Genomic DNA, 27323 nt, shown 5'->3' on the forward strand with positions numbered 1-27323 from the left:
GGCGGGGAGCTCTGGTTAGGGGTCGTTGCTACATTTCCCCATGGGTCGAGTGAGATGCAGTCGCATTTATTTGCGAGGATGGTCCTGCCCCTGCAGCTCTGGGCTACCCCGGGTGTCCAGACCAACCCATCCGGCTTTGTCCCACATCCTCGCATCCCCGCAGCAGCCTCATTTGACCCCTGCCAGAGCCAGTGCCGGGGCAGAGGCGAGCGGGCAGCGCAGGGGAAGGCACCGAGCCGAGCCCTGCCCCACGCCTGCAAAATGTGGGAACCCCACGGGCAACGCTGGGTGGGCACCCTACTTGTCCCGGACCGGGCAAGAGCCAAAAAGCATCCCCAAAACTCATTGCACCGCCTGCCTGTGTCTCCATCTTCAACGCTCAGCAGCATCCATTTGGGGTCCAGACCCAGGGCGAACCCCTAACAGTGATGGTGCTGTGCCAGGACGCGGTGCCCACACCGGGACGTGGTACCCACGCCATGCCCTGCCCCGCTGCCGGCAGCACCCTGCCACGCCGTGGCATCGCCGCCAGCCCCGGCGGCTGCTGTTTCGCCGAGGGCTTGTGTTTACCATCACCTTGTTAAGGGATTATTCAGCCTGCGGTTTCCTCGCTCGTCCGATCTGTTTTTGCTCGGCGGCCGGTGGCTCGCTGCCATCCCCTAAGCTACACGCCGGACTATATAAGCGACCTCGCCGCCTCGGCTGCGGGGAGGCTCGCGCGCAGCCCGGCTCGGCGGCGGCACAGGGGAGGTTTCGGTAAGCTGCAACTCTCTCTCTTCTTCCCAACCGGCTGCAAATCCCTTAACCCGCAGCTGACAAGCCCTCGCCTCGCCCCCGGACCGCAGCTCGGCTGGCGGCTCTGCGGTGAGAGGACGAGACTCGCCTTAATTGGGGTTTTTATGGTTTTCGTAGGTAAGAGCGAAAAAAAAACCAACCCAAAACCCTGCTAAGTTTTTCCCCTTCGTTGCAGCTCGCGGTTATATAATTTTGCTGTGTTATTAAGGCGGCGTAATGAAAAGCGGCTGTGATTGAGGGGGAGGTGGAAATTAATTGATGGGCAGATGAAGGCGCAGAGGCTGCGGGCTGGAAAACATCGGTGGGGACGCGGTTCTCCACGTCCCGCTTCTCCCCTCCTCATCCCAGCTGATGGGTTTGGAGCAGGGTTATGGGGACGGCCGGAACGGGGGGTTCGGGGGGGGATGATGCTTTGCTCATATGGGGCTGTTTGATCTCCCACGGCTCCGTCCCGCACCGGCTCCCCCAGCCCCCTGCCAGAGAGGGGACGCGGGCGATGCCGAACCCTCCCCGTCGCTGGGATCCGGCCGCTTGAACCCCCCCCTCTCCCAGCATCGCGTGTCCCGGGGAAAGAGGGACTCATCCCGTTCCAAACCCAGCGCCGAACAAGTCGCAGCCAGCTCCCAAAATAGCCGCTGAGTGGGAAACAGGCTTTCAGCCTGGATTAATTTTTCCTGGTTATTGTCTGGCTGAGAGTTCACGACCCCGCCGTAAGCCCACAAAACACCGCTCATGTGTTGCTTGTTATTTTTGCTTGACTGGGATTTGCTGAGCCATAATCAAAGTATTTCCTAGTCCCACATTCCCCGGTCTCGGAGGGGATGGTTAATACCGCTTACAAATAACAGGGTGTTCTCGCTGCCGGCTGCTCTTTGTAAGCCTCATTTTATGGGTAAACTGAGGCACCGAAAGGCTGAGGCAATATTGTTCTGCCCCCAAGTTCATTAATTTGGGAGGCATAAAATAAAGCAACTGGCATTCCAGTTGGTGTCACTCGGGATAACACCAGCTCCATGGGTATCTTCAGAAATTAAACACCCAAACGCTTGAAGCCGCAGGGCTAAGGGACTCCCTGAAACAAGATCTGGAGTCGCTGAGCTGGGGAAGAGCAACACAAAGCCTCAGTCCCTCATCTCTGCCTGCAAAAAAAAGGAAAATATTTGGCTTCTTGCTCACGTTTGCCGCGAAGTCTTGGCTTGTGCACGGGATTTTCCGCTTTCAGAGGCGCTCTGGAGCCTTCCCCCTTCCCACACTCCTGGGATGTACTGGGACAAGCTGCTTATCCTCGCCCTCAGCCCGGTTTGCAGGCAGAGGGATGGAGGCGTGGAGATGTCCTTGCTCATGTGGGGGGCAGAGCGGGGTGCCGGGGGGCCCGTGGAACCGCGTGGGCTGCAAGAACATCCCTGCAGAAGTATTTAAGCTGTCAAAAGGCGCTTTAAGGAGATATCATTACAGAGCAGCGCTCTGCAGAATAGATTTGGGCTGGCGGCCCAGATGTGACCCCTCAGGGGGTAAGCGGGGGGCTGCCGGGGGTGGGTGGGTGGCCAGGGGTATAAGCGGCCCTGCGGTGTGTTTTGGACTGGTTTAGCTGGGAGAAGCTCCCTGAAGGCGGCAGGACCCTGGGTGAGCCTCGACGTGGCCGGGCTTGTCTCTGCAGGTCTGGGGAAGGTGCAGGAACGCTGAGGATACTCCAAGAAGCCGCTGGTCACCTCTGGAGACGATGATCACCGCAAAAGGCTGGGTCCTCCTCCTCCTCCTCCTCCTGGGAGTCACGTCCATTTTAGGTGAAGGTTAAACGTTTCTATTCCCGTCACCGTGCTGTCCCCTGCCCGCAGGCACGCCAGCATGAAGGCATGTCCGCCGGTGGCCGCTGAGCCGGCAGACACGGGCCCGACAGCGATGCCGGGTGCTGCTGTGGGTCAGCGCGGCATTCGCCCGGCCAAATGACTTCCAGACAAGGGCTGGTGCCTGTCCAGCCCCCGAGCACGGGCAAAGCCCGTCCGCGAGTCAGCCAGCCTCTGGTTGACTGGGGATGAGCCCCCCTGCCCACTGGGCATGCTGGGACCATCCCCGCCTGCCGCCCCGAGACCCCGCAGTGTCCAGCCCGCACCCCGGCTCCCCTCTGCTCCAAGCAGACCCACTCTGGCTGTTGCCTCGTCCATCGCCCGAGCACGAAACAACCCCAGCCTCGGGGCCAAGCCGTCGGGAAGCAGCGGCGTTGCTCTTCTCCAGGAGAAGATGCTCGGGAGCAGCAGGATCTGTCCGCTGCTGGCTCTGGCAGTCGCACATACCAAAGCGCTGAGCGATAAGGAACCTGCCCTCTGCTCCAGCGGGTCTTGCAGAGAAAACCTGTTTGCAGGCTCTTTGGATTTGTTTTCCGAGACTATAGAGGAATTTTGCCCTGAAGTGCTCTGGCCAGACGCCCGGGGATAAGAACAGGGAGAGTCAATTTGTCGCTGGGGAGGTGCCCAGAAGCCCTGCTGAGCCCCCAGGAGCTGGGCACGGGCGAGAGCCGGTGCTGGGCAGCTTCAGACTTAGCTCCCCACTTTAAATGGGACCGGTCCCAGCAAGCAGCCCTGGAACCAGCCATGACCACCAGCTGCCCTTGGGCACATGGGCAGCCAGCAAGTGCAGAAACCAGTCCATGTCCCATAACATCAACCATCCTCGTTATGTCCAACCTCATCCACCTCAGGTTCATTTCTCCCCACACAGGGAGAGGCAGGATATATTTTATATCTCCAGCTATAAAAAGATGATTTGATCTGAGCTGCTCCAACACAGAAAGCACAAAAAAGTTTTTCTTGGGCGCTAAGGGAAATAGCAAATTTGCGTCATACCCGAGCCGCAGTGATGCTGAGGGACATCTCCATCACTCCCCTCCCTGGGCATCTCCTGCACGTGATGCACCGCACCCCGCAGGAGCTCCAAGCAGCAGCTCTAACCAGCCACAACCCAAAGGGAAATCTAAAAAACTGAGCCTAAGGGTGCCCAATCCCTTGAATCTAATTAATTTATTATTAATCTAATTTAATCTCTAATTTATTGACCCTTAGGTCAAAGGCTTCTGAAACCAGCCCTCGGCAGGATCCAGATAGGACAGAAAACCTTCAGCCCACTGGTAACGCTCAGCCTGGAGAGTAAGTTATTTCCCAGCTACGGCGGCTTTCCCTCGCCGGGACAAGGGGCGTTCGCACACGTTATTTTTTTTTTTCAGCCTTAATTTACAACCGAACAATATTATTTGACTAGATGAGGACATTTAGGCAATGAAATAAATGTTAATCGTCCGGGATCTCCTGTAGGGTTTTGGCTATCGCTGACACATGCTGTTGGCTTCTCTCCTGGAAAACTGAAGGTCAAGAGCGTGACCACAGCCCCGACTCCCGTGGGAGGCACGTGCGGCCCCTCGCCGGGCTGGGAGGGCGAGGAGAGCCCCGGGATGGGCAAGCACCGGCTCCGACCTGCCTTTCCCCTGCCCAGCCTGTCCCCACGCCCACGGGGCAGTTTGCGACACCATTGCTTTAGGATTAAAGCCCGTGGGGCATTAATTACCCGCAGCTCCCGCTCTGCTCGTTAATCCCCAGGAGATACCCCGACTCCTCAAGCTTCACTGCCCAGGGCTTGGGATTTAAATTCCAGCAGGCACTGAAAGGCTGGAGGTGCTGATGCCGTAGCCGAGGGATTAGGGGACATCCCGCTCCCAGAGCTCTCTTAGCTGCTTAGAGAATCAAAGCACCGAAAACACAGACCCTCAGAGAGAGGTCCCCTCCACCTCCTGAGAAGTATTTTTAGGAAAACTACCAGGAAAATTGTTTTCCCTTCAAAGCGGATGGCACAAGGCAGTGATGCTGAGGCTCGCAGAGCAAGGGGTGACTCCTGCTTCTCTAGGGAGAAATAAAGCAAAATCTTGAGGTTTTGACCGATGCAATTGGAAACTAAAGCATCTGCCCTTGGCAGCAGTGAGCTGTAAACTCAGTTTTTGCCTCCAGGAGAGGGTGTGCCAGACCTGGTTGGGTTGAGCAGCCAGGCTCGGTGCAGCCGGGCCGGCGGGAGGGACCGGTGCTCGGCCAGGGAGCAGGCAAACCCTGCCCGCATCACCCCGCGCGTCCTCTGCCCGCAGGTACGAGGAGCAGCGCTCGCCGGGGATACCCGACCTTCGCCTACGCCAGACGCAGTACGTTCCTGTCCCTCCCCACGCCCCCGCCAGCGCTCGGCCCCTCGGCTTCTCCCTCGTCCTCCGCTTTCTGCTTTTTCTGCTGTCCAGGTGCTACCCAGAGCCATATAACGCCTATTCCCTCCACAGGACTCCCCTCCTCCTTTCTTATAATCACTGGCCCCGCAGATTAAAGCAGCCGATCCCAAACAAGCTTAGGATCTTACTGAGACCCCACTTTAATTTGTTGCACGTTAAATTTTTGCTTGGGGCAAGTACAGACGGGCATTTATCCATGTGCCGCCTGGGATGGGACCACGTCCTCTAGCCCACCTCCTCCTGCAACCCCCAAATTGCTAAATAAGGTCTACGGATGCATCACTCGGGATGCTGGAGATCCCAACGTGCCAACAGATTAAAAACTCGCCCATCTAAGCCACGCGCTCGCTCCAAACCCGAGATGACGCCTCCGTGGCTGCTCTCATTCAATGGTCTTTTCCAGCCACCTGCCGTGGTAAGCCAGGGGTTCCCTTTCGCCCGTCACTATTCAAATAGCCCAGCCGTGTGCCTGTCTGCCTTTCTAGGAAATAACCCGACCTGCTTTATTACAAATCGGGTGGAAGAGTAGGTGTGGGAGACGACACGGCACATGTTTCCAAGAGACCTCATTTTTAGAAACTTTAGTCACAAGTGCATCCTCGTAAACATTATTAGAACATTGTCATTTAAAAATAAACCCAAACCACAGACTTGGAGTGTATCTCATCCATTCAAAGCAGCTTAAATTAATACCATCTAGTAGCCCAGTTAAAGAAATTTCTTTAAAAATCTAACCGCATATTAAACTCTTAATAAATCCTTTTTGTGTTTTACAAATCAGCTGGCCCCTAACATGCTCAGCCTGCTCGGTAGCATCTTAGGCTTCTGTTTGCACACAGTAAAACTGGTGTTTGCAATAGGACACACACTTCCCCTATAGAGAACATATGTTGAAGTATAGTTAAAGACATTCAACATGATCATACCAACAATTCTACCCTCTTTTTTTGGGGTTTCTTTTTTTTTTTTAATTTAACCACATTTGAAACACAGGCGAGCGTTGCCTCTCAGACGGCATTTAAATGACAATGTGCGTTTGATTTCCTTTAAGCCAAAGTTATTCCACACTAAGCATGAACTGCATGCACTTTGCTCCCCTCGAGTTTATCTTAATCATCCTGAATTCAGTAGCCTGCGGGGAATTAAGTCAGAAGCATTCAGGCGCCTTCTCATGTTTTAGTTCCCAGCTCCCTGAACATGCTTTGAGTTTGTTTAATTCATGTGGTGTGTAATACCCAAATACATAGTCTGAGCTAGATAGAAGCTGCTAGATAGAAGCTGCTAAGAAACCAACTGCCCGTTTTCGGGCAGCCATACGTGTAACGCGCGTCTCAGTAACACACCACTGATGTTATTCAAGGTCCACTGGTGCAAGATTCAAAACGGTTTTTATCTCCATGGTCGAAATGGAGCGAGTGCTCAGGAAAGTGTGGCCAAACCGGTGTGCAGAAGCGTACCAGATCCTGCCTAGCTGAGCGCCTCTGGGGCGTGCACTGTAATGAAGCAACCGAGGAAGGGCGGCTCTGCATTGGACACGTTTGCTCAGGTGCTCCTATAACCTCGCTTACGGGCAGGGGACCATGTCCTGATCTCACCACCGCGTAGGCGTTGTACTCCCTTCGCTGCTGTTTTACCACCTTTCTCTCCCCTACCAGAATATGGTGATGCCAGAGCAGGGCTGGAGAGTACTAAGGGAGCAGAGCGTGGGGAGTTTATAGCCAAATAGCAAGATGGGGGGGTGGTCCAGGTATGGGGAATCGTCAGGGACCCATAAAGGTCCTGGGGAAACAGGAAAAATCCCGTTCATTGTGTTGTAACAGCAGCTCTCAAGGTGGAGTCAGCGATTGCAGCATGCAATCTCCAGGAAGAAGAGTTGGGAATATTGAATTGCCACAGCCCCTGCTAAAGGGGCTTGTAATTAATTATATTATTCTTATAATCCCCTTTTAAACAAGTCACTCTGAAAATAGTCCATGTTTTCTCCCAGAAAGTTGTTTTGGGTTTTCCCTGATTTCTTCCATTTATTTCCAGCTATAAAAAAATTATCAGGTAACTGCTGTACAGGGATGCTCTGTGGTTGTAAAAGGAATGCCCTGAGCCCTTGCACTGGGAAGAGACAGAGATTATTATTTAGCATTAATCACTACAGGTACTGAAAATGTTTCAGAATCACTGCCTGGGAGACAATTCGTTAAATCCATCAGATAATGCTCATTTGGCAATTAACCTGTGTCTTGGCCAAGCCAGGATACCATTGAATAAGGGGAGACAGCTTTTAAGATAGACCAAAGTCATGACTTTTGGGCATGAGTTGGTAAGAGACACCTACAAAGTTTAAGGCATTTGGATTTGTAATTTTGCCAGGGTTGAGCTAAGAGCTCACAGGCTGATCTGGATTCAAATTTCCCTGAAATTCAGCCCTTTGGGGAAGGTAAATAACAGTTCCCAGCTGTAATTATATCCACGTGGCTGCTTTCTACTAATTGTCAGGTTCAAAACGACATCGTCGCTGTGTTTCTAATGCACAGCTGTTGATAATCAGTAAAAATATGTTTTGGATACAATTTATTCCTTATGCAGTATCTGCCTTATTGCATCTAAATTAAAAGCAGACGCGAGGCCGTGCCGTGAGCGTTACGGGGACTTGGGGCTGCTTTCTGACCCGCGTACCTCTCCTCCAGCCTGCAACATCACCTGCCCCATGGGCCGCGTCAACGCCGACTGCGACGCCTGCATGTGCGAGGATGCGACCCTGCACGGGAAGGTCTCCCTTGAGGACGGGTCGCCCGCTGCCGATGCCCGGGTCTACCTGCAAGCCAAGAAACTCAAGCTGTTGACAATGGCCGATAACAGGGGCATGTTTAGGATCCCAGGAGTCTGCCCCGATGGCAAAAACACCCTTAAAATAAAGAAGGCTAAATATGCAACAGCGACTGTCACCGTGCCCAAGAGCAACAGAAGAAACCTGGCGATCCAAGTGCAGCTGCAGCGATCAGGTAGCCCCAAAGAGGGAGGGAATGCAGGAGCCTTTATGCAGTAAATCAGAAATAAACCCTGATTTTTAGGAAGGGAAGAGTAACGAGACGGCCTTTTCCTCCTCCCGCAGGCAAACCCTACATTTTCAGGAGCCCCGAGGACAAAGCGAGGAGAGTGGGACAGAGCGTGTCGCTCTGCTGCGATGCCCGCGGCAGCCCGGCCCCCGACCGCTACCTCTGGTAAGGAACTGTTTGATCGGACAGAAGTCTCACCTATCGCACAGATTCAATTTTTATCTCCTTACCATCTCCATAAAGGTGGTTTTTTAGCCGTAAAGCAGCTAAAGATGCCGAGAGCTGATTGCTGGAAATGATGGTTTCCTCGAGATGTGCAGAGCTGGCAATTCTCGCAGGTGCGGTTATGTCATCTGCAGAGAGACTTACTGGAAAAAAATACAAATAAGAGTTTGAAAAACCTCAGCAGGCACGACTGGCAGCTCTGCCTGCCTGCCAGCCGCCCCGCAACCACATCTCAGCGCTGCCAGGGGAAGGGGAATAACTTTTAGGTGATGCCACCTAGCCAGACTACAAATAGGGAAACTGAGGCAAGAGGTCTGGCAAAATCCACAGGGCAGGAGCAGGATTAGGGCATGGCTCTGCTCCGGCCAGGCGGTCAGTCTCTGTCCCCTTAACTGCCTGCCTGTTCCTGGCAGGTACCACAACGGCTCACTGCTGGATCCCTCCTTATACAAATATAAGAACAACTTGATTCTGAAGAACTTGAACAGAGACCAGTCAGGAGAGTATTTCTGCAAGGCCAGCAGCGCCGGGGGGTCGGCGAAGTCCCAATCTGCCAAGCTTGCCGTCATAGGTAAGAGAAAACGTGCATGATGCTCTCCAAGCAGCTGGGGAGGCAGCGGGGTGCAGAAACCAGAAATTGCAATACATGCGGGAAAGAAAAGTCGCAGGAAAAATATTTGGGGTTTATTTCATGTATCTGTCAGCAGATAAGCTTGCGTGAGCTGGTTACGAACCAGATGCCCTCTCCAAACTGGAGCTCTGGGTTGCAGGTGACCTGCCAAGCTCAGTCTGCCGGTTTCAGCAGATTTCTCCCTGTACTTGCTGTCTGACGCGTGAATATTTCTGTTTGGTTTTTCTTTTTTTTTTTAAACCCTGGGACACATTTTGGTCTGTTCATAGCCGAAAAGCCAGGCAGCTGTAGAACATCTAGCTGAGGGTGGGTTGGATGGCAGTGGTGGGTAAGCAGGAGCTGGGACGCTCCTGCAAACAGCACTGCTCTTAATCAGGTACCTAAAGCTAAAGCTGAGGACCTGCTTCACCGAAACAGAAGCTGGATAAATTCAGCTAACCAAAATCCTGCAAAACATCTGTTTGATGGCTGCGAAAACCTCACTGTTATTGGAAGCAATGTGTAGCTCTGAGGGTTTCAGACCACATAGCGATGCCTGTACAATTATTTCATGCTGCTCATTAAGAAATCCTATTCAACAGGAAGACAAGAGGCAGCCTGCAACTCCCAACCCCAAAGCCACCTCATCCGCCTTCCGCACGACTGCTTCCAAAAAGCAACCGACTCCTTTTACTACGACGTGGGCAAGTGCCCAGCAAAGACCTGTGCTGGGAAGCTGGACAAGGGGCTCCGGTGTAAGGACAATGTCGCCTACTGCTGCGGGGTGTCCAAGATGGAAACCAGAGACATCTCCTGCAACGGGTACACGCTCCCCACTAAGGTCATCGTAGAATGTGGCTGCAAAAAATGCACCGAGACCAAAATAACGGTTCGAGGCAGAGCTACAGCAGCAGATAACGGTGAGCCGCTGAGGTTTGGCCACATCTACATGGGGAACAAGAGAGTGAGTATGACCGGCTACAAGGGAACCTTCTCCATCCACGTCCCAGCAGACACGGAGAGACTGGTTCTAACTTTCGTCGATCGGCTGCAGAAGTTTGTGAACACAACAAAAGTTCTGCCCTTCAAGGAAAACGGAGGTGCTGTGTTTCACGAGATCAAGCTACTAAGAAAGAAAGCCCCTGTTACGCTGGAATCGACCGAAACCAACGTGATTTCCTTGGGAGAAATGGAAGAAGATGATCCAATCGCTGAATTAGAAATCCCTCCCGATGCATTTTACAGGAAAAATGGAGAGGCCTACAGAGGCAAAGTGAAAGCCAGTGTGACATTCCTGGACCCACGAAACGTCTCAACAGCTGCTGTGACACAAAGTGACCTGAACTTCGTGGACGAGGAAGGAGACGTATTCCCGCTCCGCACGTACGGCATGTTTTCCGTGGACTTCACGGACGAACAGGGCACCGAGTCTCTTAACGCAGAGGAGGTGAAAGTTCATTTGGACGCTGCTCAGGTCAAGATGCCAGAGCACCTGCAAGAGATGAAGCTTTGGTCGCTGAACCCAGAGACAGGATTATGGGAGGAAGAAGGGGACTTCAACCTTGAGAAAAGCAGACGGCGCAAAAGGGAGGAGAGAACTTTTTTGGTTGGGAACATGGAGATCAAAGAAAGGCGGCTTTTTAACCTGGACGTCCCAGAGGGCAGACGGTGCTACGTCAAAGTCCGAGCATACAGAAGCGAGAGATTTCTGCAAAGTGAGCAGATCCAAGGGGTTGTGATTTCTATTATAAACACGGAACCAGAACCGGGTTTCTCCTCCAACCCCAGAGCATGGGGCCGTTTCGACAGCGTGGTCACTGGTCCCAACGGCGCCTGCGTGCCCGCCTTCTGCGATGAGCAAAACCCCGAGGCCTACACAGCTTATATCTTGGCGAGTATGGGGGGTGAAGAGCTCGAAGCTGTGTCCTCTGCTCCCAAACTCAACCCTAACGCTATTGGAGTCCCACAGCCGTACCTCAACAAGCTCAACTACAGGAGAACAGACCACGAGGACTCCAGCACTAAGAAAACAGCATTCAGCATTAACATGGCCAAGCCAAGCCCCAATTCCCCAGAAGAGAACAATGGCCCTATTTATGCCTACGAAAACCTAAGAGAATGCGAGGAAGCTCCACACAACGCTGCTCACTTCAGGTTTTACAGGATAGAGGGAGACCAGTACGACTACAACACCGTTCCCTTCAGTGAAGATGACCTCATGAGCTGGACTGATGACTACCTGGCGTGGTGGCCCAAGCCCATGGAATTTAGGGCCTGCTACATTAAAGTAAAAATAAACGGACCCCAAGAGGTGAACGTAAGGTCTCGTAACATGGGTGGGACGCACCCACGTACCATTGGCAAGCTCTACGGCATCAGGGATGTCCGCAGCATTCGTGACTCCGAGCAGCCGGACGTGTCGGCAGCCTGCCTGGAGTTCAAGTGCAGCGGCATGCTCTTCGACCAAGACCGCGTGGACCGCACGCTCGTGAAAGTGGTCCCGCAAGGCAGCTGCCGCCGAGAGAGCGTCAACAGCATGCTCCACGAGTACCTGGTGAACCACCTCCCCATGGCTACAAACAACGACTCCAGCGAGTACACAATGCTGGCTCCTCTCGACCCACTGGGACACAACTACGGCATCTACACGGTCACTGACCAAGACCCGAGGATCGCCAAGGAAATCGCCCTGGGCAGGTGTTTCGATGGCACGTCCGATGGCACCTCCAGAACTATGAAGAGCAACATCGGTGTCGGGTTGACTTTCACCTGTTCGGAGAGGAGCGCGGCGGAGCAAAGCATCTTCCAGTCTCAGAGGAACTCGGGCCAGCAGTCCATACTGGTTCTGCCAGGGGAGAGCCCCGCGTACCGAAGGCAGCCGGCGAGCCGCCGAACCACCCAAGGCAGGATCCCGATGAGAGGTCAACGTTCTCCCACATACTAGAGCTGTATAGAAGCCTTGGTAAAGTCGCTCGCACTTGATCAAATATAATTTGAAAGTAACACCCACCTGCTAATAACCTAATTCAAAGCTGGTAGGTGTCATTATTTTTGAGACATAATTAAGGTGCACTTTTTTTTTTCCACCAGAAAGGAAAGACATAAGGCAAAAGTTGGGGGCCAGTAGCGGTAGTGGGTTCGTGTGTTATTAAATGCATCCATAAAAATCTTCTTTCTGCCTGACGTTAAACAGCTTCACATGATAGCCTAAAGGGAAGACTAAACATATAATTCAATTAAGTCATGTACATAAAACATTCTTCTGTTCTGCATCTGCAGACTTTGCCAGCCCAAGTACCTGTACAGTAGTTGGTTAACATGAAAAGGAATAAACTGATTTCCCCATACTGAATTCAACTGCAAGGTTCTGTACTTGAAATGTAAGTATTTTATTTATTTCTAGCTTGGTTTAGAATGACTGTATTCAAGCTAAACTACTGGCAGCTGCATTTCTAAAAACTCACATGCTCGATAGCACAGAGAAGCCATGTGGATTTGTAGGCTCCACACGGATAAAACTACAGTTTTCTCTTGCTTCTTGCATTATTTGACAAGAAAATCCATGCTCTGTGATAGGGTAGGTTAATAAAAAAAAGTAATTTTGTAACTTCGACAACACTGTGTTGCTCTTTGTGTTTGACATGCCCGAGTAAACCACGTGTAGAGCTGACCAAATAACTTGCAAAATTTCACCTTTCTGTCAGAAACAGGTCACAGCTTTATCAATGTGAGACTGCTCCTGGGCATGGGCGAGGGGTTTGGTGGGTAGCTGGTGCTCCCCCAGTCCGGGGCTTGGCCACGGTGTGCTGCGGGCAGGGAATCTGTCCCCAGCTCGAGATGGGGAGAGGCAGCAACAGTGCTGGGAGAAGCGGAGCAGCAGGTCAGGGCAAGGGATGAACTAAGGAGACAGCAGCAGGGCTCCCAGAACGGGACAGGATGGGGGGAAAAGAGGGCTGGGAACCTGGGTGCTTTAAGGATGATAGGAAACCAGGCAATGTAGAGCAAGGCTGGGAGGTGCAGAGACAGGGAGGAGAGAGGCTTCCCTCCACATTCAGCAGCAGTGAGCAGGATACTGCTGGGCAAGAAGCTGCTCTTAGCTGAAGGTACAGATGGCCACAGAAGGGGTCAGACAGTGATCCATCTCCAAGTGACCTATTAAGTTGCCGTATCAAACCCCCCCTACTTCTAGCACGGAACCAAGGACCTCACCAGCACAGAAGACATCCTTGTGTTTACACCCAAACACACCACTGGCAATAAATTTTTGGGGTGCAGGCAAGCCAGCAAGCCTGCAGTGCCAAAATTGCCACCGAGAGATCACCGTGCTACAGGGCAGCGCTACTGGATGAAAACTGGAATTCAAACACACCCTCAAGCGTGGATTTCTCTCTCCTACCCGATCCCCTCCTATGGGTATGAAGCCAGTTCTAGGCCTGTGTTGTCTTACCCACAGCCCATTAAGGGCATGGGGAATCTTTCAACAACCTTCAGCAAGCTTCAGAACAGGTTCTCAGGTCTGACACGGGGCATCCCAGGCATTAAACGCAGAGCTGTGCAGGACTGCGTGCCTATGCAGCCTGAATTATGCTTAAAAAGGTAAAAAAAAATCCCTTAATAATTCATGTTTTTATGCAAATTGACGGTTATCAAAGAGAAGCAGAAAAGGAAGAGCTGTGGAATACTCTGGCACATCCAGATACAGGCTGGATCGATGGGCCGAGGCCAACTGTATGAGATTCAACAAGGCCAAGTGCCGGGTCCTGCACTTCGGCCACAACAACCCCAGGCAACGCTACAGGCTTGGGGAAGAGTGGCTGGAAAGCTGCCCAGAGGAAAAGGACCTGGGGGTACTGGTTGACAGCCGGCTGAACATGAGCCGGCAGTGTGCTCAGGTGGCCAAGAAGGCCAACGGCATCCTGGCCTGTATCAGAAATAGTGTGGCCAGCAGGAATAGGGAGGTGATCGTGCCCCTGTACTCGGCACTGGTGAGGCCGCACCTCGAATACTGTGTTCAGTTTTGGGCCCCTCACTACAAGAAGGACATGGAGGTGCTGGAGCGCGTCCAGAGGAGGGCAACGAAGCTGGTGAAGGGCCTGGAGCACAAGTCTTATGAGGAGCGGCTGAGGGAACTGGGGTTGTTTAGCCTGGAGAAGAGGAGGCTGAGGGGAGACCTCATCGCACTCTACAACTACCTGAAAGGAGGGTGTAGCGAGGTGGGTGTTGGTCTCTTCTCCCAAGTAACTAGCGATAGGACAAGAGGAAATGGCCTCAAGTTGTGCCAAGGGAGGTTTAGATTGAACATTAGGAAAAATTTCTTTACTGAAAGAGTGGTCAGGCCTTGGAACAGGCTGCCCAGGGAAGTGGTGGAGTCACCATCCCTGGAGGTATTTAAAAGACGTGTAGATGAGGCCCTTAGGGACATGGTGTAGTGGGCATGGTGGTGTTGGGTTGACGGTTGGACACGATGATCTTAGAGGTCTTTTCCAACCTGTATGATTCTATCCTCTTCATACCAATGAATTTAGACTCTGTGTGTTTTCTTTTGTGTCTAGTCTGCTGCAAGGGCTTGGCGTGAGCTGGGGCCAAGGCAGCCAGTGGGGAGCATTAGCTCTTGGCTTGCGCTGCAAACTCGCAGAGAAATGTCTCTTCCCCCTGCTCCCCTCCTCCTCTGCAGACAGACAGCCAAATCCCAAAGTTAGTTTCATCACTTTGAGGGTGAAGTAACACAAATGACTTCTACAGACCAACGCAGAAGATACATGGATGAAAGCAGGCTCGGGATCTCGTCCCTGTGCTGCATGTGGGCTTGCCAGAGCCAAACACAGCAAAGTACAGGGCTCTTCCTTTTGGGGAGAAATGTCTGTTTAACAGGAATGAAATGGTCACAGCCCCACAGCCTGAAACAGCAAGAAGCTTTCCAAGTTTCCCCAAACTGTCCCCCGCTACAGCTTAACTCCAACTTGGAGGAACAAACTAATCCCTGCCCTCACCGAGTCCCTGAGCTCTCAGAGGCGGCTGCTGGCAGAGTACACTGGATACAGAGAGGTTTTAAACACGAGTGCTTAAGCACTATCAACAGAAAACAACCTTGGCCCAACAACCACCCCTCAGCGCTAACACTTTGTCATTACTGGTGAGCCACCATGCCAAATACATGAAGAAAGTTTATACAGGAGAAAAGCTACAGCAGGTCCTGGCATCCACCACTCGCACAAGTTTTATGCTTTAGTTCCATGTCAGTTCTGCCTTCTCCAGCTCGTGTTTATGGTCACTGTACGGCGATGTCCTTTCTGCAACCTGAAACCCAACCCACACTCCCACATATCAGAGGAGAGCATCAGCTGGAGGAATGCAGGAAGGCTGCGACTCAGCTCCTCCCTCGGCCTTAGCCTTCGGACCACCAACCTTGAGAAACAGGCTGAAGCAGGAGCCCTGGCTCCTAAACGTCGGCAGGTTTGCGGCTAACGGCAAAGCATCTTCCATTAAGGTCACTCAGTTTCCAACCCTCAGATACATCTGGTGACCTACCCCTCCTCCTGTTTTTAAGAAAGGGAAAATATTGCTTCCCAGAAGCTATCAGGCCACCAGCGGTTACGATAAACAAAAGGCGAGATATTCTTGTCTAGTTTCAACCTTCAAATTATTCAGGGATTTTGCAATCAACTTTTTAAAAAGACTCAAGTACTTACACTTTTTTTTAATTTATTCAGCCAAAAACAGGAATAAAGAGGTTTCCTAGGAAGCAGGGGGAGTAATAAGGTTTCCAATCATGAAACAGATGCATCTAACTGCGAGTCACCAGCATCCTAGGAAATATCACTCCCTCTAACATTTATTTGACATCCAAGATGAAGTCATCCCTATCCAACACCAGAGCCCTTCTGGTGCCCAAACGTTTTGCAGTTCTACCAGTAATTTGGCTTCAGTGATCTTAAACTGAGCCATAGCGGATGCTGGGTCTATGAACACCTCTGCTACTTTCCCTCTCTCGTCCGCGGGAGGACAGCTGTTTTATTTTGCTAGTATCACTTTCCAATTGCTAGGGTGGCTGTACTTGACCTCAGCAGTGGTACTGGGGATTGAATCACCATGTCTATGTTTCAGAGTCAACCTTGACATGCTATTCCACACCTCATCAGTGAATGCCCCATTTTTGTTTTGTCTGTTCTGCAAAAATAATCAGATTTTCATTACCTACAGAGTTAAATCCCTACAGAGCTAGGTGAAAGCAAAGTTTCCAAAGAGACATTTTGGCTAACAGCTGCCTGGGGAACCCCAATTCCCTTTAAAGCTTCTCTCACGTCAAAAATAGCATGCCAAAGATTTCCCCCATAAAAAAAAAAAAATTAATCTTACCCTCTTTTCCTCCATAGAACAACTGCGGTGAAGTTGTGCCTATTCAGAGCTAGGACATTAACTGTTAAGCAACAAAGAACTGTATAATCTTTGATAACCTCTTGCATAGAAAACAATTCTGAGAAGCCTGCAAACTCTGCACAGATCAAAAGATTAAGTTACAAGTATAGGTATCCTGGCTACAATATGGTTTAGACGTTATTTGGTATTAAACAACTAACTGAAGACGTTCTGTACCAGATTTTCATGATCTTCTGTCCAGCTGACCTTGGTTTTCCCCTAAAAGAGAGGCAGCGAGCACCATCTACCGGGTTCTGAGCACATGCCACCTCAAACTCCCCCAAAGACACAGGGAAACTCTTCGCTGTTGCTTCATGCTTTAGCTAGAACTGAAATTACCACCTGCCAGCAATGACTAACAGCAATAGGTCTCACACAAGGCGCAATCTAAAACTGTCAGCGACAGATGTACAAATTGCCCTACACTTTCTCTCCGATGCTAACATCTAATACAGACACTGCTGCCTGAGAGTTGATATTCCAACTAGCAGCATTAATGCCACCCAGCAATAACATTGCTTTGCTCCATGTCATTTTGGAGATGCCAAGGATAGAAACATAGCTCTTACTTGCTATCAGCTTTATGATGCCGGAGCAGATTCCAAAAAGCAAAGGAGTTAAAGGACTTGCAAGCAGTTTTCCTCAAAAGTCATTCCTAGGAACAAGTTGATTTAACAGTTTGGTCATTCCTAGGAACAGTTGATTTAACAGTTTGGTCATCTAAACACTTTTAACCCTAAATTGCCTGAACTTTTGATACTCTATTGTTTCTGTGGGAGTCACATCTCACCGTTCATTTTGCTTAGGTCATAATGAACCACAATTCATTTTCCAGTGCTCGGGGACCTGGTACATCAGAAGAGTTGGGTCCACCCATGCTAACAGATAACTAGAATACTTCACTTCTCCTAAGTGCAAAATTCTTTATCATTTGTGCTTAAAATTACCTATAAATTGCGATGGTGAGTTTTTGGGTAGGGTTTTTTTTGTATACTCATTTCTCTGCTAATTCAGCTTCTGATACAACCCACGCCTGAGGGGGGTACCATACAGCTGATTAGTGTCAAAAAACCTCACTGCCTATGGAGAAGACACTTTAGAGAAAATGTTCTTATCCTCAGCAAACATTGAATATTTGAATTCCAATGACGCCTATGAGTGTTCTTTAAAAATAACCGATTCCCAGAAGCTCCAGCTGGGAAAACACAAGGCAAGCAGCCGTACAACTGAGACCAGCGATGTAACAAACCCAAGAAAACCCCCAAACCCACCCACCATCCCCACAAAACCCCCACCCACCCATCCGCCATCCCTTCTGTTGGCATAAGGTGATAAATAACCTTTCACAGACTGATCTGAACAGAGTAAAAGCAAAATGACTTCACAACCTTTACCTGCAAGTAGTAAGTAGGAGAGAGCAAAGCACTAAAATATAATCATTTGCTTAGAAACAAACTTGCCGGGTTTGTCATTTTTGCAGCACAAATTGCACCCTTGAGTCTGTGGTCAAAGAGAAGAGGAACAGGAGCCTGGCTTCCACCTTACTGTTGTTTCCAGCTTTTGACTCTGATTCACAGGCTTGGATTCCTTGGAGAATCGTGGGTTCTAGAAAACCCACCAGAGGCAGATTAATTGTTGGACCAATGGCAATGAAAGAAAAATACTGCAGCATCTGCTTCAACAGACGCTTCTTTAGAAACATTTTAAGCCATGTTATGTAACACATTTTTCTAGATTTTTTGCTTTCTCTCATTCGGTGAGTCACACTCAAGCATGTCAAGCTCCTGTCACTTTGGCATGTCTCATGAATTCACCACCGGACTTGAGCTTTAAGTTCCAGACATGAGTGCTTGAAAAGACATGCATGCACTGAAAAGTCTGAAGAGCCAAAAGGACATGTGGAAGAGGATGAGCATGAGCAAAACGGAACCAGTGTAACACCAATCCTACTCAACTCCCACAATTTTTCTTTCCTTCTGAGGCTTCCAAAATTTCAGTGATAATGCTGTAAATATGAAGCTAAAGAACAGTGCATCCCCAAGTCTAAATAGCTCCAGTGGCTCTGCTTTTACTTCAGTAGTATTCAGAAAAAGCAAGAATAAATTGAGCAAATAAAACTAGAGCAGCTTCTAAGATCTGGCCGGTCTTTTGCTGTTATCCCCACAGTGCTACATTACTTCTAAGACAAGAAAGAGAGAAAGTCATCAGTTTTGGGGTTCTTCACATGGAATGCTCCTTCTTACACATGCCATTAACCAAAGGCAGGTTGAGGAAAAGCTTGGATTAGATTAACAATTCCTCATCAGGTAAAAACTTCTCTCATCAGAGAGGAAGTATGATAGCAGAACATGAATTTTCTGGATGGATGTCACACAAAGATGAATTAAGTAGGACATATACTAGGATATGAAAACAAAAAGGAGAAGGAAGAGATGATAATCAATATGACTAAATAGGAAAGTTAAGAGATTGATCAGAAAAGCTAAAGGTATCAAAGAAAAATACCTACTGAACAAGGTGACTGACAAGTTTATAGATTAGAAACAGAATCAATAAGATTAAAACAAGTCACTTGTATTGAAAAGCAAATATACACAGTAATTTTTTCTTTTCCGAATTTAAAAGGAAACAAAATTATGTGCTCACATCCCATGCAGGTGACTAAAAACGATCAGCTGGCATTCATGGATGACACTAAATAGTACCTACTATTTACAGCACTTTCAAAGTCAACAGGCCCAAATAAACATGATGGTCCTAAGAGAACTGGATGAGATCTCAGATTAGAATAAAACAGGAATATTCTATTTATTCCCTTTCTAAATCTGAGACTTACTGAAACTGAATTCCAGCACAGTGGAAGTGCCGACAGACTAAGACTATACAAGAATATGCAGGAAGACACGTGTAATTAAGCAGCTGGCAAGGATTGTTGGAGTAAGGGTGGGGGAAAAGATAAAATTCCATTTAACTTTCTATGAATCAAGAATGATTGTAACATTTCACATGATGAGATTTCCCCCGCTCCTTAGAGTCAATTGTTGTTCAGCAGGATTAATAATGGAAACAATTTAAACGCAGACACAGCTCTGATGTAGATTCGATTTGTAGTAATACAGGATATTATAACTAAAGGGGTCAACAATATGTAATACCGATAAAGCACATTAGCCAGTTCTTTATCCAATTAATTATCTAGTAGTGCAACATGGAGGAATTCTACAAGATCAACAAGATCAACACAAAGCTTGAAATTATTCAGTACGTTCATCAAGCACCACAATGTTGCTTATCAAGTAACATTATTGTTGGTAAAAAAAAAATATAAATAACCAAGAATAGAAAACAAAAAAGGAAAGGTTGATCACACAGAACATCAGACTGCTCAGAAAACCCCATCACAACCCCGAAAAAGGCATATGACCAACTACGCACAGCTCCAGGTACGGTATTATATCAAGATGCTGCATCAAATTCCAGTCAGACGTAAGGGATGTTTTTGTGTTAGGAGTAATTGACTCTTAAGAAAACTATCACAGACAGGAAAAGATTCTCCAGATGCTCCCAGCTAAGGCTTAAGCTATTCATCTCAATGTGGGGTTACAAAGGTAGTTCAAGGGCCCACAAGAAAATCAAACTAGACAATTTAAGAGTCTCAGTGAGCATTAAATTCTGAGGTAGAGCAGATATCCTAGACACATCCCATCCATTAATTTCACTAGAAAATATTCCACGGATAAGTATTGCAAAGCTGTAAGAAAAACACTGCATGGATACTCTTTTGCTAGACATCTTATCAAAGATGAGAAGATATTTGACATAAATTATTTGGAAATGAAACAGGCTTTAGTCCTTAGAATCTCGCTTTTGTGAAACCACATATGAATTACAGAGAAGCATGTTTTTTTTAACATTTCCACATTAAAGTAATTGTGCACAACTTGTGCTTGAAGAAAATGATACCAGAAGTCCTCAAAAATAAATTGAAAACATTGTATAAAAATAAATTTATTACCCAACAGTGGAAACAGGAATTTATTCGCTATCTTCAGCATTCACAGAGATTCTCTTCCTTGATGGGGAAAGAGAAATGAGTATCATCAGGAATCCATGACGAAAACATGCAGATGACAGTAAGATCAAACATTTTGGGAGCAAAGCCCTTAACTAAGTTGAAAGCTATAGGTGGGCATTGAAATATTTTATATTACTATGAACTTACAGACATCTTCTCCCACATCTTAAAATACATCATTGTTTTACATCCTGTGCCAATATTTCCCTCTCTTTCAGAGTCTTTTTTGTCGTGCTAAGTTTGAGTGTTTGAAATCTGCATTCCTGATGAACTGTTCTTGAGTTCTGCTGGAACCAAGAGTGCATATATCCATTGTAGAAGTCAACTGCTGTAAGCTGCTTCTTTAATACGACTGTTTTAATTCCAATCCAGCTTCCCTAAAAATAAAAACAAAAAATTGGCAGTAAGCTTCTTCCATGTTTTAAAATTATGATCTTTAGCTGTCACTAGGCTGGCTTACAGAACACATTTTATTTAATGTCATCATGTTTACATTGCAAGTCACATTCTCGCTTGCAAGTGAAAAGCCTGTTAGCGGAAATTAAAAGTTCTTCAAGGTATCAAATAAAAAGACTGATGCTCATCTAAACTAGTTCAGTGAATAACGATGGATAATTAAGACAAAATTTATGTAACACACAAATACTGAAAACCTCATCTTTAGGACAGTGAATATAAAACTAATGGGAAAAACCTACCTTGCAACGAGCTATCAGCGTTTGGGACACTTTATGGTACAGCAGTGAACCAGGAACAGCTCCACTGTCATTTAGTATCTCATCTAAAAGCAAAGCAAGATTGTCTTGCATTTTTATGCCAACAAGTACAAGAAAGTTTGAAACACTTGTGTCTCTCTGAAGCATGATCATCATCTTGAGTCACTGTTTTGCTCTAAAATATTTTATTGTATTCTGTGGTTTATTATACCCAAATCAGCAGGGTAGAATCAGAACAGTCACTCTCTGGCACCGCTCCCCATCTCCTCCATAAACAGCCACCAAGCCCTGTGCGCTCTGGCACACCACTTGGCCGGGAAGGCTCTCAGACTCACGGGCTACTCCAGAAAATGGTTTAAGCGAGAGTACACAGGGACAGCTCTCCTTGTGAGAGATCCCCAGCCAATGGCATCAGAAGAGGATCTCCTAACTAATTAGAGGATTAAAATCCTCCAACCTCAGGATTCACAGGACTATACCTGCTGCTCGCTCAACATCATCACAAAGCAGGAATGTCCTTAAAACCCATCTTATGCTCCTCTTTGGGCACAGAAACTTACTGCACTCTGAGTATATATGAGTCTGACTTAGTTCTACCGGAGTTTCAGAAAGCAGTACTTAAAGCTATTGTTTAGTAGAATTGGCTACTATCTTCAAGTCAATGTTGGAAAAGACAGGAAAATTTAACTTAACACATTAATTTAAAAGTAAATACCAGTAAAACCTGGGATGTTATCCACTTCCACAAAGTCCAGAAGTTTAACAGTACTACCCTTCCAGAGCGTCTGTAAAGGAAACTGGAAACAGAAGCAGATGACACATTGAGAATATTTACACAATTTCCAGGCAACTGTCTAGGTTTTCTTACGCAAGATACCTGTGATAATAACATTAGGGCAAAAATTTAGGTGTATGTCCAGGTAAGAGACTCTCTTTACTATATCTAGTTTTCCTTGTTCTTCTTCATCTCATTGACAAGCAAGCCATTAGCATATGCAGTAATGAGTTAAGCAACGAGCTACAGTAGCTGCTCAGTTGCACTGTTTACTGTCACGCAAAGATGTCAATATAGTGTTCTGAAACCCTCTCAAATGCATCAGTGGAAATCTCAGAGCTAAGGAAACAGAATAAAACTATTGAGCTGATTTCACACTTGGGATCAAATTGAAGAAAATTCTCCTCCACTCTAATTCCACCTCTAACACTAAACTATCCTGGGATTTTAAAACATATGCTAGGTTTTAGAGGCTGAAATAACTAAACTTGAGTTTTAGTCATTAGTTAAAATATCTACACCAAACTCAGACATGCTACAAGACAGAAAAAGATTTTAAAAAATCCACTGTTTTACCATACTTCCTATTGCACGATGCAGTTGAATTATCTGTGCAGCCGTTTGTTCTTCCCAATCTATACAACTCGTAGCTATAGATATTTTAGGAGCTGGGGGGGGAAAAAAGAAATTAAAGGACTTCATATTTTGTTTTGTATCTTTTTGCAAACAAATAGCTGTACTATTTTATCTTATTTTAAACTATTTTAAAACAGATTTTATCCTGACCAATGGCAGGTTTACCATCTAACCATATGTACCTTAGATAACAACTGGAGAAAAGATTTTGCAGAAACCTCAAATTGGCTTATTTATATTTTATTCTCAGCTGTCCTCTTATTTACCCATTGCACTGAAAACTGATAACACACATTTACAAATGGTAACATTTTTGTTAGTGTTACAACCACGAAGAATAACAAATTGGCTTAGATTTTGTGACATTGTTAATGATTTTGATATTGTACTGGCAACTGGAAAAAAAACATTAATGTAATAAGCCTGAAGAATTCTGAAGTATTTTTCCCCTCTGTATGACTTTTTTAAGCCAGAGAAGGCAGTGAAGAGACATATTGATAAAGGTATCTAAAAAAAGTATAACCCAGCACAGTAGGAAGAAAATTAGTTTTCCGACTGATAAAAGAAAAAACAAACAAGTTGCATTAAGTATATGTACCTACCAAATGTTACTCCTTCTTTTGGCTGCTCTTTTTTATTTTTTAAACTTTCAGGCAAGTTTCTCAAAACTGATATCAGCTGCAAAATTAAATTTTGTACAGAATATTAACCAAGCTAAGTAGAGTACATTTATTAACAGTAAATCCAAGACATACAAATGCAGAAGTTAATTTTTTATCAGTGAAACTTTCTTGTGAGTTTTTAGAAAATTGGGTCACTACATTTAGAAGACTTGTATCATACACACAAACACACTAAAGGCATCCTTCCCACTGAATTACAATTAAAAAACCACAAGTACTCTTTTATGGATGATACCCTCTCTGATATTAATCCTACAACAGGACGAAAGTTGATTATTAAGATGAAAAAGCAGATATTCCCTTCAACGAAAGAAGCAACTGCACTGTATCCATACAAATCACTTGAGTTCTCCACTGAACAGAAACAGAACGGCAACGCACAGGACCAACGCTGACAGCTTATCACGTACCAGCTTATCAGCTTTCCTCTCAGGAAGGCAAAGTGCTCACAAACACTAAGTCTCAGATCACTCTCCTCTTAACAGTCGCAGTCAACTCAGAACGAGATTAAAAAGAACCCTGTTTACATATGTTAAAAGCAAGGTACTAATCAGAAGTGACACCAGCTCGCATCACTTTACCATGTTTGCACCCATCTTTGATAGTATCACTTCCAGCTCCTTTGCAGTACAGCGGGGAGGAACAGCAAACTCTTCTTGCTTAATAATTGGACCTACATCAAACCTACAAAGCAGAAAACATACAAACTTACTGGAGAAACCAAAACTCAATTAGCAGTTCAAAAGTCTACATTCAATACATTAACTCAGTTACTAATTACCCTTTTTTCCCCTAAAACTTCACTTTTCACACATTATCAAATAATGTTTGGTTCACAAGACCAAAAGAGAAAAGAATATCAGATATATCTTAGCAAGTAAGATTCATCTCGGCAAGCTGAGATTGTTACGAATGCACAATTTACAGTTCAGAAGCATCAGATCTCAGAAGAAACAACCTGAAGTATTCAGAAGAAATTTGTTTCGCACTTTCCTGAGATCTATTATCAGACAAGCATCTAAGAAAAAAAAGATAACTCCGATAATGTGTTTTCATAAGCCTTGTAAGCCAAAGTTTGTGCTGAAACGAAAACATATAACCTCTCTCTCTCTCATCCCTATACAGGCAATTTCTTGTCCTCTGTTTCACTTACAGGAGGTTACAGGCAACTCTTAAGTCTGAAAACCAGGTATTTTCTGTCGCGTCAGACCAAGCCTATCCATCTAGCTGTGTGACTGTTTGTTCTCTGTCTGCTCCTTGTAATAACGCTAAGAATTAGAGAACAGGCCTAGAGTCTAGGGTGCAAATTACGCACTCACTAAAATACTAAAAGTATTTGTGGCAAGTCTCATGTGGTCAGATGAAAGTTTCTGAGAGTTTCAAATTTTCATATTAAACACACACACACTTATAAAAAAATAGTGATTACATAGAATAATTTAAATGATGACTTAAGCAGTGATGATTTAAAGTCCTGAAAAGCAACAGCAGCAGTGAGTTGTTTTGGGAAGCACATCTAACATACCTTTTTGGTCTTATTTCCATAATTGTCACCCCAGTCACTTTATCACCATGAAGCACTGTGTGGACTATTGGTGCAGGACCACGCCATCGTGGGAGACAGCTGGGATGGACATTCAGCACGCCACTGAATTGAAATATTAGGATAGGAACAGTACCTGAAGCTGAATCCATATGTAAATGGGTGTGCAACATTTATTACGCTGAAACTACTTTAAGAATTAACTCCTCAGACCTTCTGAAGTGTTACTGGTTTAAATATACATTTAAAGGAAAATTCATACTATCTAACCTTCAGTTTCTCAGTGAACACCGAAAGGGACATGAGGGGAATAAAGGTAAACAGCTTATGCTGAACATTTGCATGGAGCTACATCAATGTGTTAAAGAACAACAGTGAACCTCATGACGACAGACGTAGGGCTCAGGCTAAGCAGATGAACCCAGGGAAGAAGTTCACCTCACCTACTACAAGTCACAGATGCTGACTCAAAAACAGAGTCTAGCTTTGCTAACAAAGCAGCAATACATGTCCTGCGAACTCACTTACTATGGGAACTGCAGAATAAGGTCCTCGCTTAGGAGACGTCCAAATGATGCCACCACACCCACATCAAACTGCCCCGCAGGTCCCGTGTGTGGCCACTCATGAACAGGCAGCTGGAGCTCCCGGGCACAGCTCCTCACAGGCAGGTCCCCGGGCAGGCGGGAGGGCAGCGTGACCACCTCCAGCCTGGACACGAGCGAGTCCTCGCTGGGCTCCCTGGAGTGGACAAGGCATTGAAGACCTCACGCAGGCAGAGCAAGGGAGAGGCGAAGGCCGGGTCACCTCCACCCCTCGCTGTGCCCCTGTGCCCTTCCACAGCACCTGCCCCTCCAACTCCTGTCCCCCGCTTGGTCTCCAGCCTCCCTCCGCTGACCCCAGCCTCCCAACCCTGCCAGCCCCCAACCCCTCACCACCCCTGGCTTCCTCCTTTCAATCCCAGACCCCCCTCACCCAGCCTCACGATCCCTGACCCCCCCCCCCAACTCCTGACCCCCCCGTGATTCCCCTCCATCGACCATATGGCCATGGTCCTTGTCCGATCCTAAGCTCCCTCTCCCCCCCCCCGCCACTTCCCTACCAACCTCTGCCCAACCCACGGTCCCTGTCCCCGCCCCGCCCCCTGCTCATCCCCCAATGGCCCCTGAACCCCACCACCGGCCCCCATCTCCCATTCCTCGGTGCCCGCCAGCCCCTCCCTCCACAGCCCCTGCCGTCCCCCCTCAGCCCCCATCCCCTCAGCCACCACCACCCCGGCCCCCTCTGCTCGCCCCCCGACGGCGGGCGGTACCTGGCCGCCTCCAGGGCTCGCAGGGCGGTGACGGCGAAGCGGTCGGTGCCGAAGAAGAGCACCCGCCATGGCGGTGCCCCCGCCCCGCGCGCCGCCTTCACCCCCTCGCGCCAAGCGCGCAGCACCCTGCCCCGCATCGCGGGGCTTCCGGCGCCGGGCGATGACGCACGTAGACGCGCGGAGCCGGCCTCGGGGCGGGGCGAGGGGCGTCGCGCGACCGCCCCTTGGGCTGCGGCGGCGGCGGCGCCATCTTGGTGCGGGGAAAGCGGGACCGACGGGCAGGGCTGGCCGGGAGCAACGCTCCGAGCTGCGCTTCGGGGCAGCGTGTTACCCCGGGTAGCGCTTCCCAGCCCCGAGGCGGTAGCACCACGCCGAGGGAAAGGCGAGCGGTGGCGGGGAGCGCAGCCAGGCCCATGCCTCAACCCCGGTCTCGGCTGCGCACCCCGAGCGCGGCCTCCAGCCCTGCCTTCTGTCTCTCCACAGCGTCGGTGCTGCCCGAGCGAGCGTCTCCCGTGGCGGTGGACCCGTAACCCCGGCCCTCATGACCGTAAACTGGCCGCTCTGCCTCAGTGCAAAGATAATGTGGGAAAACATCAGGGCAGAAAGGGGTGTTGACACCGCAGCCACTGATTTTCCACTGGCTCAGATGCAGAGCTTGAAAAGCTGATTTCTGTGTGCCTGGACAGCTTTGTTTTAACAGTGATTAAAGAATGTTTTCTTGTAAACCATGGGGTCAGAATAACCACTTAAAGAACTGTCTTCTCCCATAACATAAGAATGAAAATATTTTATCATTCTGCTAAGAACATTTTTTTCCCCATGGGAAGATGGTTTATTTGTGTAGATTTTCATTCAATGTAAATTACATACACGAATTCCCCGCGCATCTGAATCTCAGTATGTCCTACAGTCTGACAGTAGGAATTTCTAAAACATGGAATGTGAGAATGTGGAAACATTTCCTATATGCCAGTGAAAACATGTAAATTACTTGGAAATTGGATGACAGAATTTATGTCAGACGGATACATGAAGGAAGGATCATTAAGAAAAGTGAAGTTTTGTGCTGCGCTGTGCGTATTTTTCACATCTGTTTTGCCCATCATTAGGCCTTTCTTCTCTTGGACAAAGGAAAACTAATGAGAAAGTGCTGTTATAGGTAAAAAAAAAAGAGTCAGGCCATCCTAACTAACTGAGGTGCTTACATCCCTGCACCCTGAGAAAAGAATATG

At 47.9% G+C, this 27323-nt stretch overlaps 2 protein-coding genes across 3 annotated transcripts; one reads left to right on the forward strand and one right to left on the reverse strand.

Moving 5' to 3' along the window:
• Positions 1-669: 669 nt before the first annotated feature.
• CILP (cartilage intermediate layer protein) lies at positions 670-12551 on the forward strand. The gene is made up of 9 exons (XM_075159785.1): positions 670-756; positions 2453-2579; positions 3852-3935; positions 4919-4972; positions 6411-6596; positions 7732-8046; positions 8157-8265; positions 8739-8896; positions 9538-12551. The coding sequence occupies exons 2-9, from the start codon at positions 2516-2518 to the stop codon at positions 11877-11879; spliced, it is 3312 nt and encodes a 1103-aa protein (XP_075015886.1). The 5' UTR covers positions 670-756; positions 2453-2515; the 3' UTR covers positions 11880-12551.
• Positions 7177-26240, reverse strand: MTFMT (mitochondrial methionyl-tRNA formyltransferase). 2 transcript variants are annotated; one of them, XM_075159787.1, is made up of 12 exons: positions 26092-26240; positions 25308-25520; positions 24762-24884; positions 23818-23920; positions 23156-23231; positions 22494-22585; positions 21858-21939; positions 21125-21207; positions 20574-20803; positions 20367-20423; positions 8331-8468; positions 7177-7859 (listed from the first exon to the last, which is right to left on the reverse strand). In XM_075159787.1, the coding sequence occupies exons 1-9, from the start codon at positions 26226-26228 to the stop codon at positions 20603-20605; spliced, it is 1110 nt and encodes a 369-aa protein (XP_075015888.1). In that variant the 5' UTR covers positions 26229-26240; the 3' UTR covers positions 7177-7859; positions 8331-8468; positions 20367-20423; positions 20574-20602. The 2 variants fall into 2 exon arrangements, with proteins under 2 accessions (XP_075015888.1, XP_075015887.1); XM_075159786.1 differs by having other exon boundaries at positions 20367-20803.
• Positions 26241-27323: the final 1083 nt, after the last annotated feature.

Source organism: Calonectris borealis, chromosome 11 (genome assembly GCF_964195595.1).
Source record: "Calonectris borealis chromosome 11, bCalBor7.hap1.2, whole genome shotgun sequence".
Taxonomy (NCBI): Eukaryota; Metazoa; Chordata; class Aves; order Procellariiformes; family Procellariidae; genus Calonectris; species Calonectris borealis.

Bases quoted from the DNA above. Each gene is read 5' to 3' on its own strand.
- CILP (XM_075159785.1), top strand. From the start codon at position 2,516: ATGATCACCGCAAAAGGCTGGGTCCTCCTCCTCCTCCTCCTCCTGGGA. The intron at 3,936-4,918 runs GTAAGTTATTTC...CTCTGCCCGCAG, and splicing joins GGTAACGCTCAGCCTGGAGA to GTACGAGGAGCAGCGCTCGC. The intron at 8,047-8,156 runs GTAGCCCCAAAG...CTCCTCCCGCAG, and splicing joins AGTGCAGCTGCAGCGATCAG to GCAAACCCTACATTTTCAGG.
- MTFMT (XM_075159787.1), bottom strand. From the start codon at position 26,228: ATGCGGGGCAGGGTGCTGCGCGCTTGGCGCGAGGGGGTGAAGGCGGCG. The intron at 25,521-26,091 runs GTACCGCCCGCC...TGTCCACTCCAG, and splicing joins CGAGCCCTGGAGGCGGCCAG to GGAGCCCAGCGAGGACTCGC. The intron at 23,232-23,817 runs GTAAAGTGATGC...TTAATTTTGCAG, and splicing joins CAAAGATGGGTGCAAACATG to CTGATATCAGTTTTGAGAAA.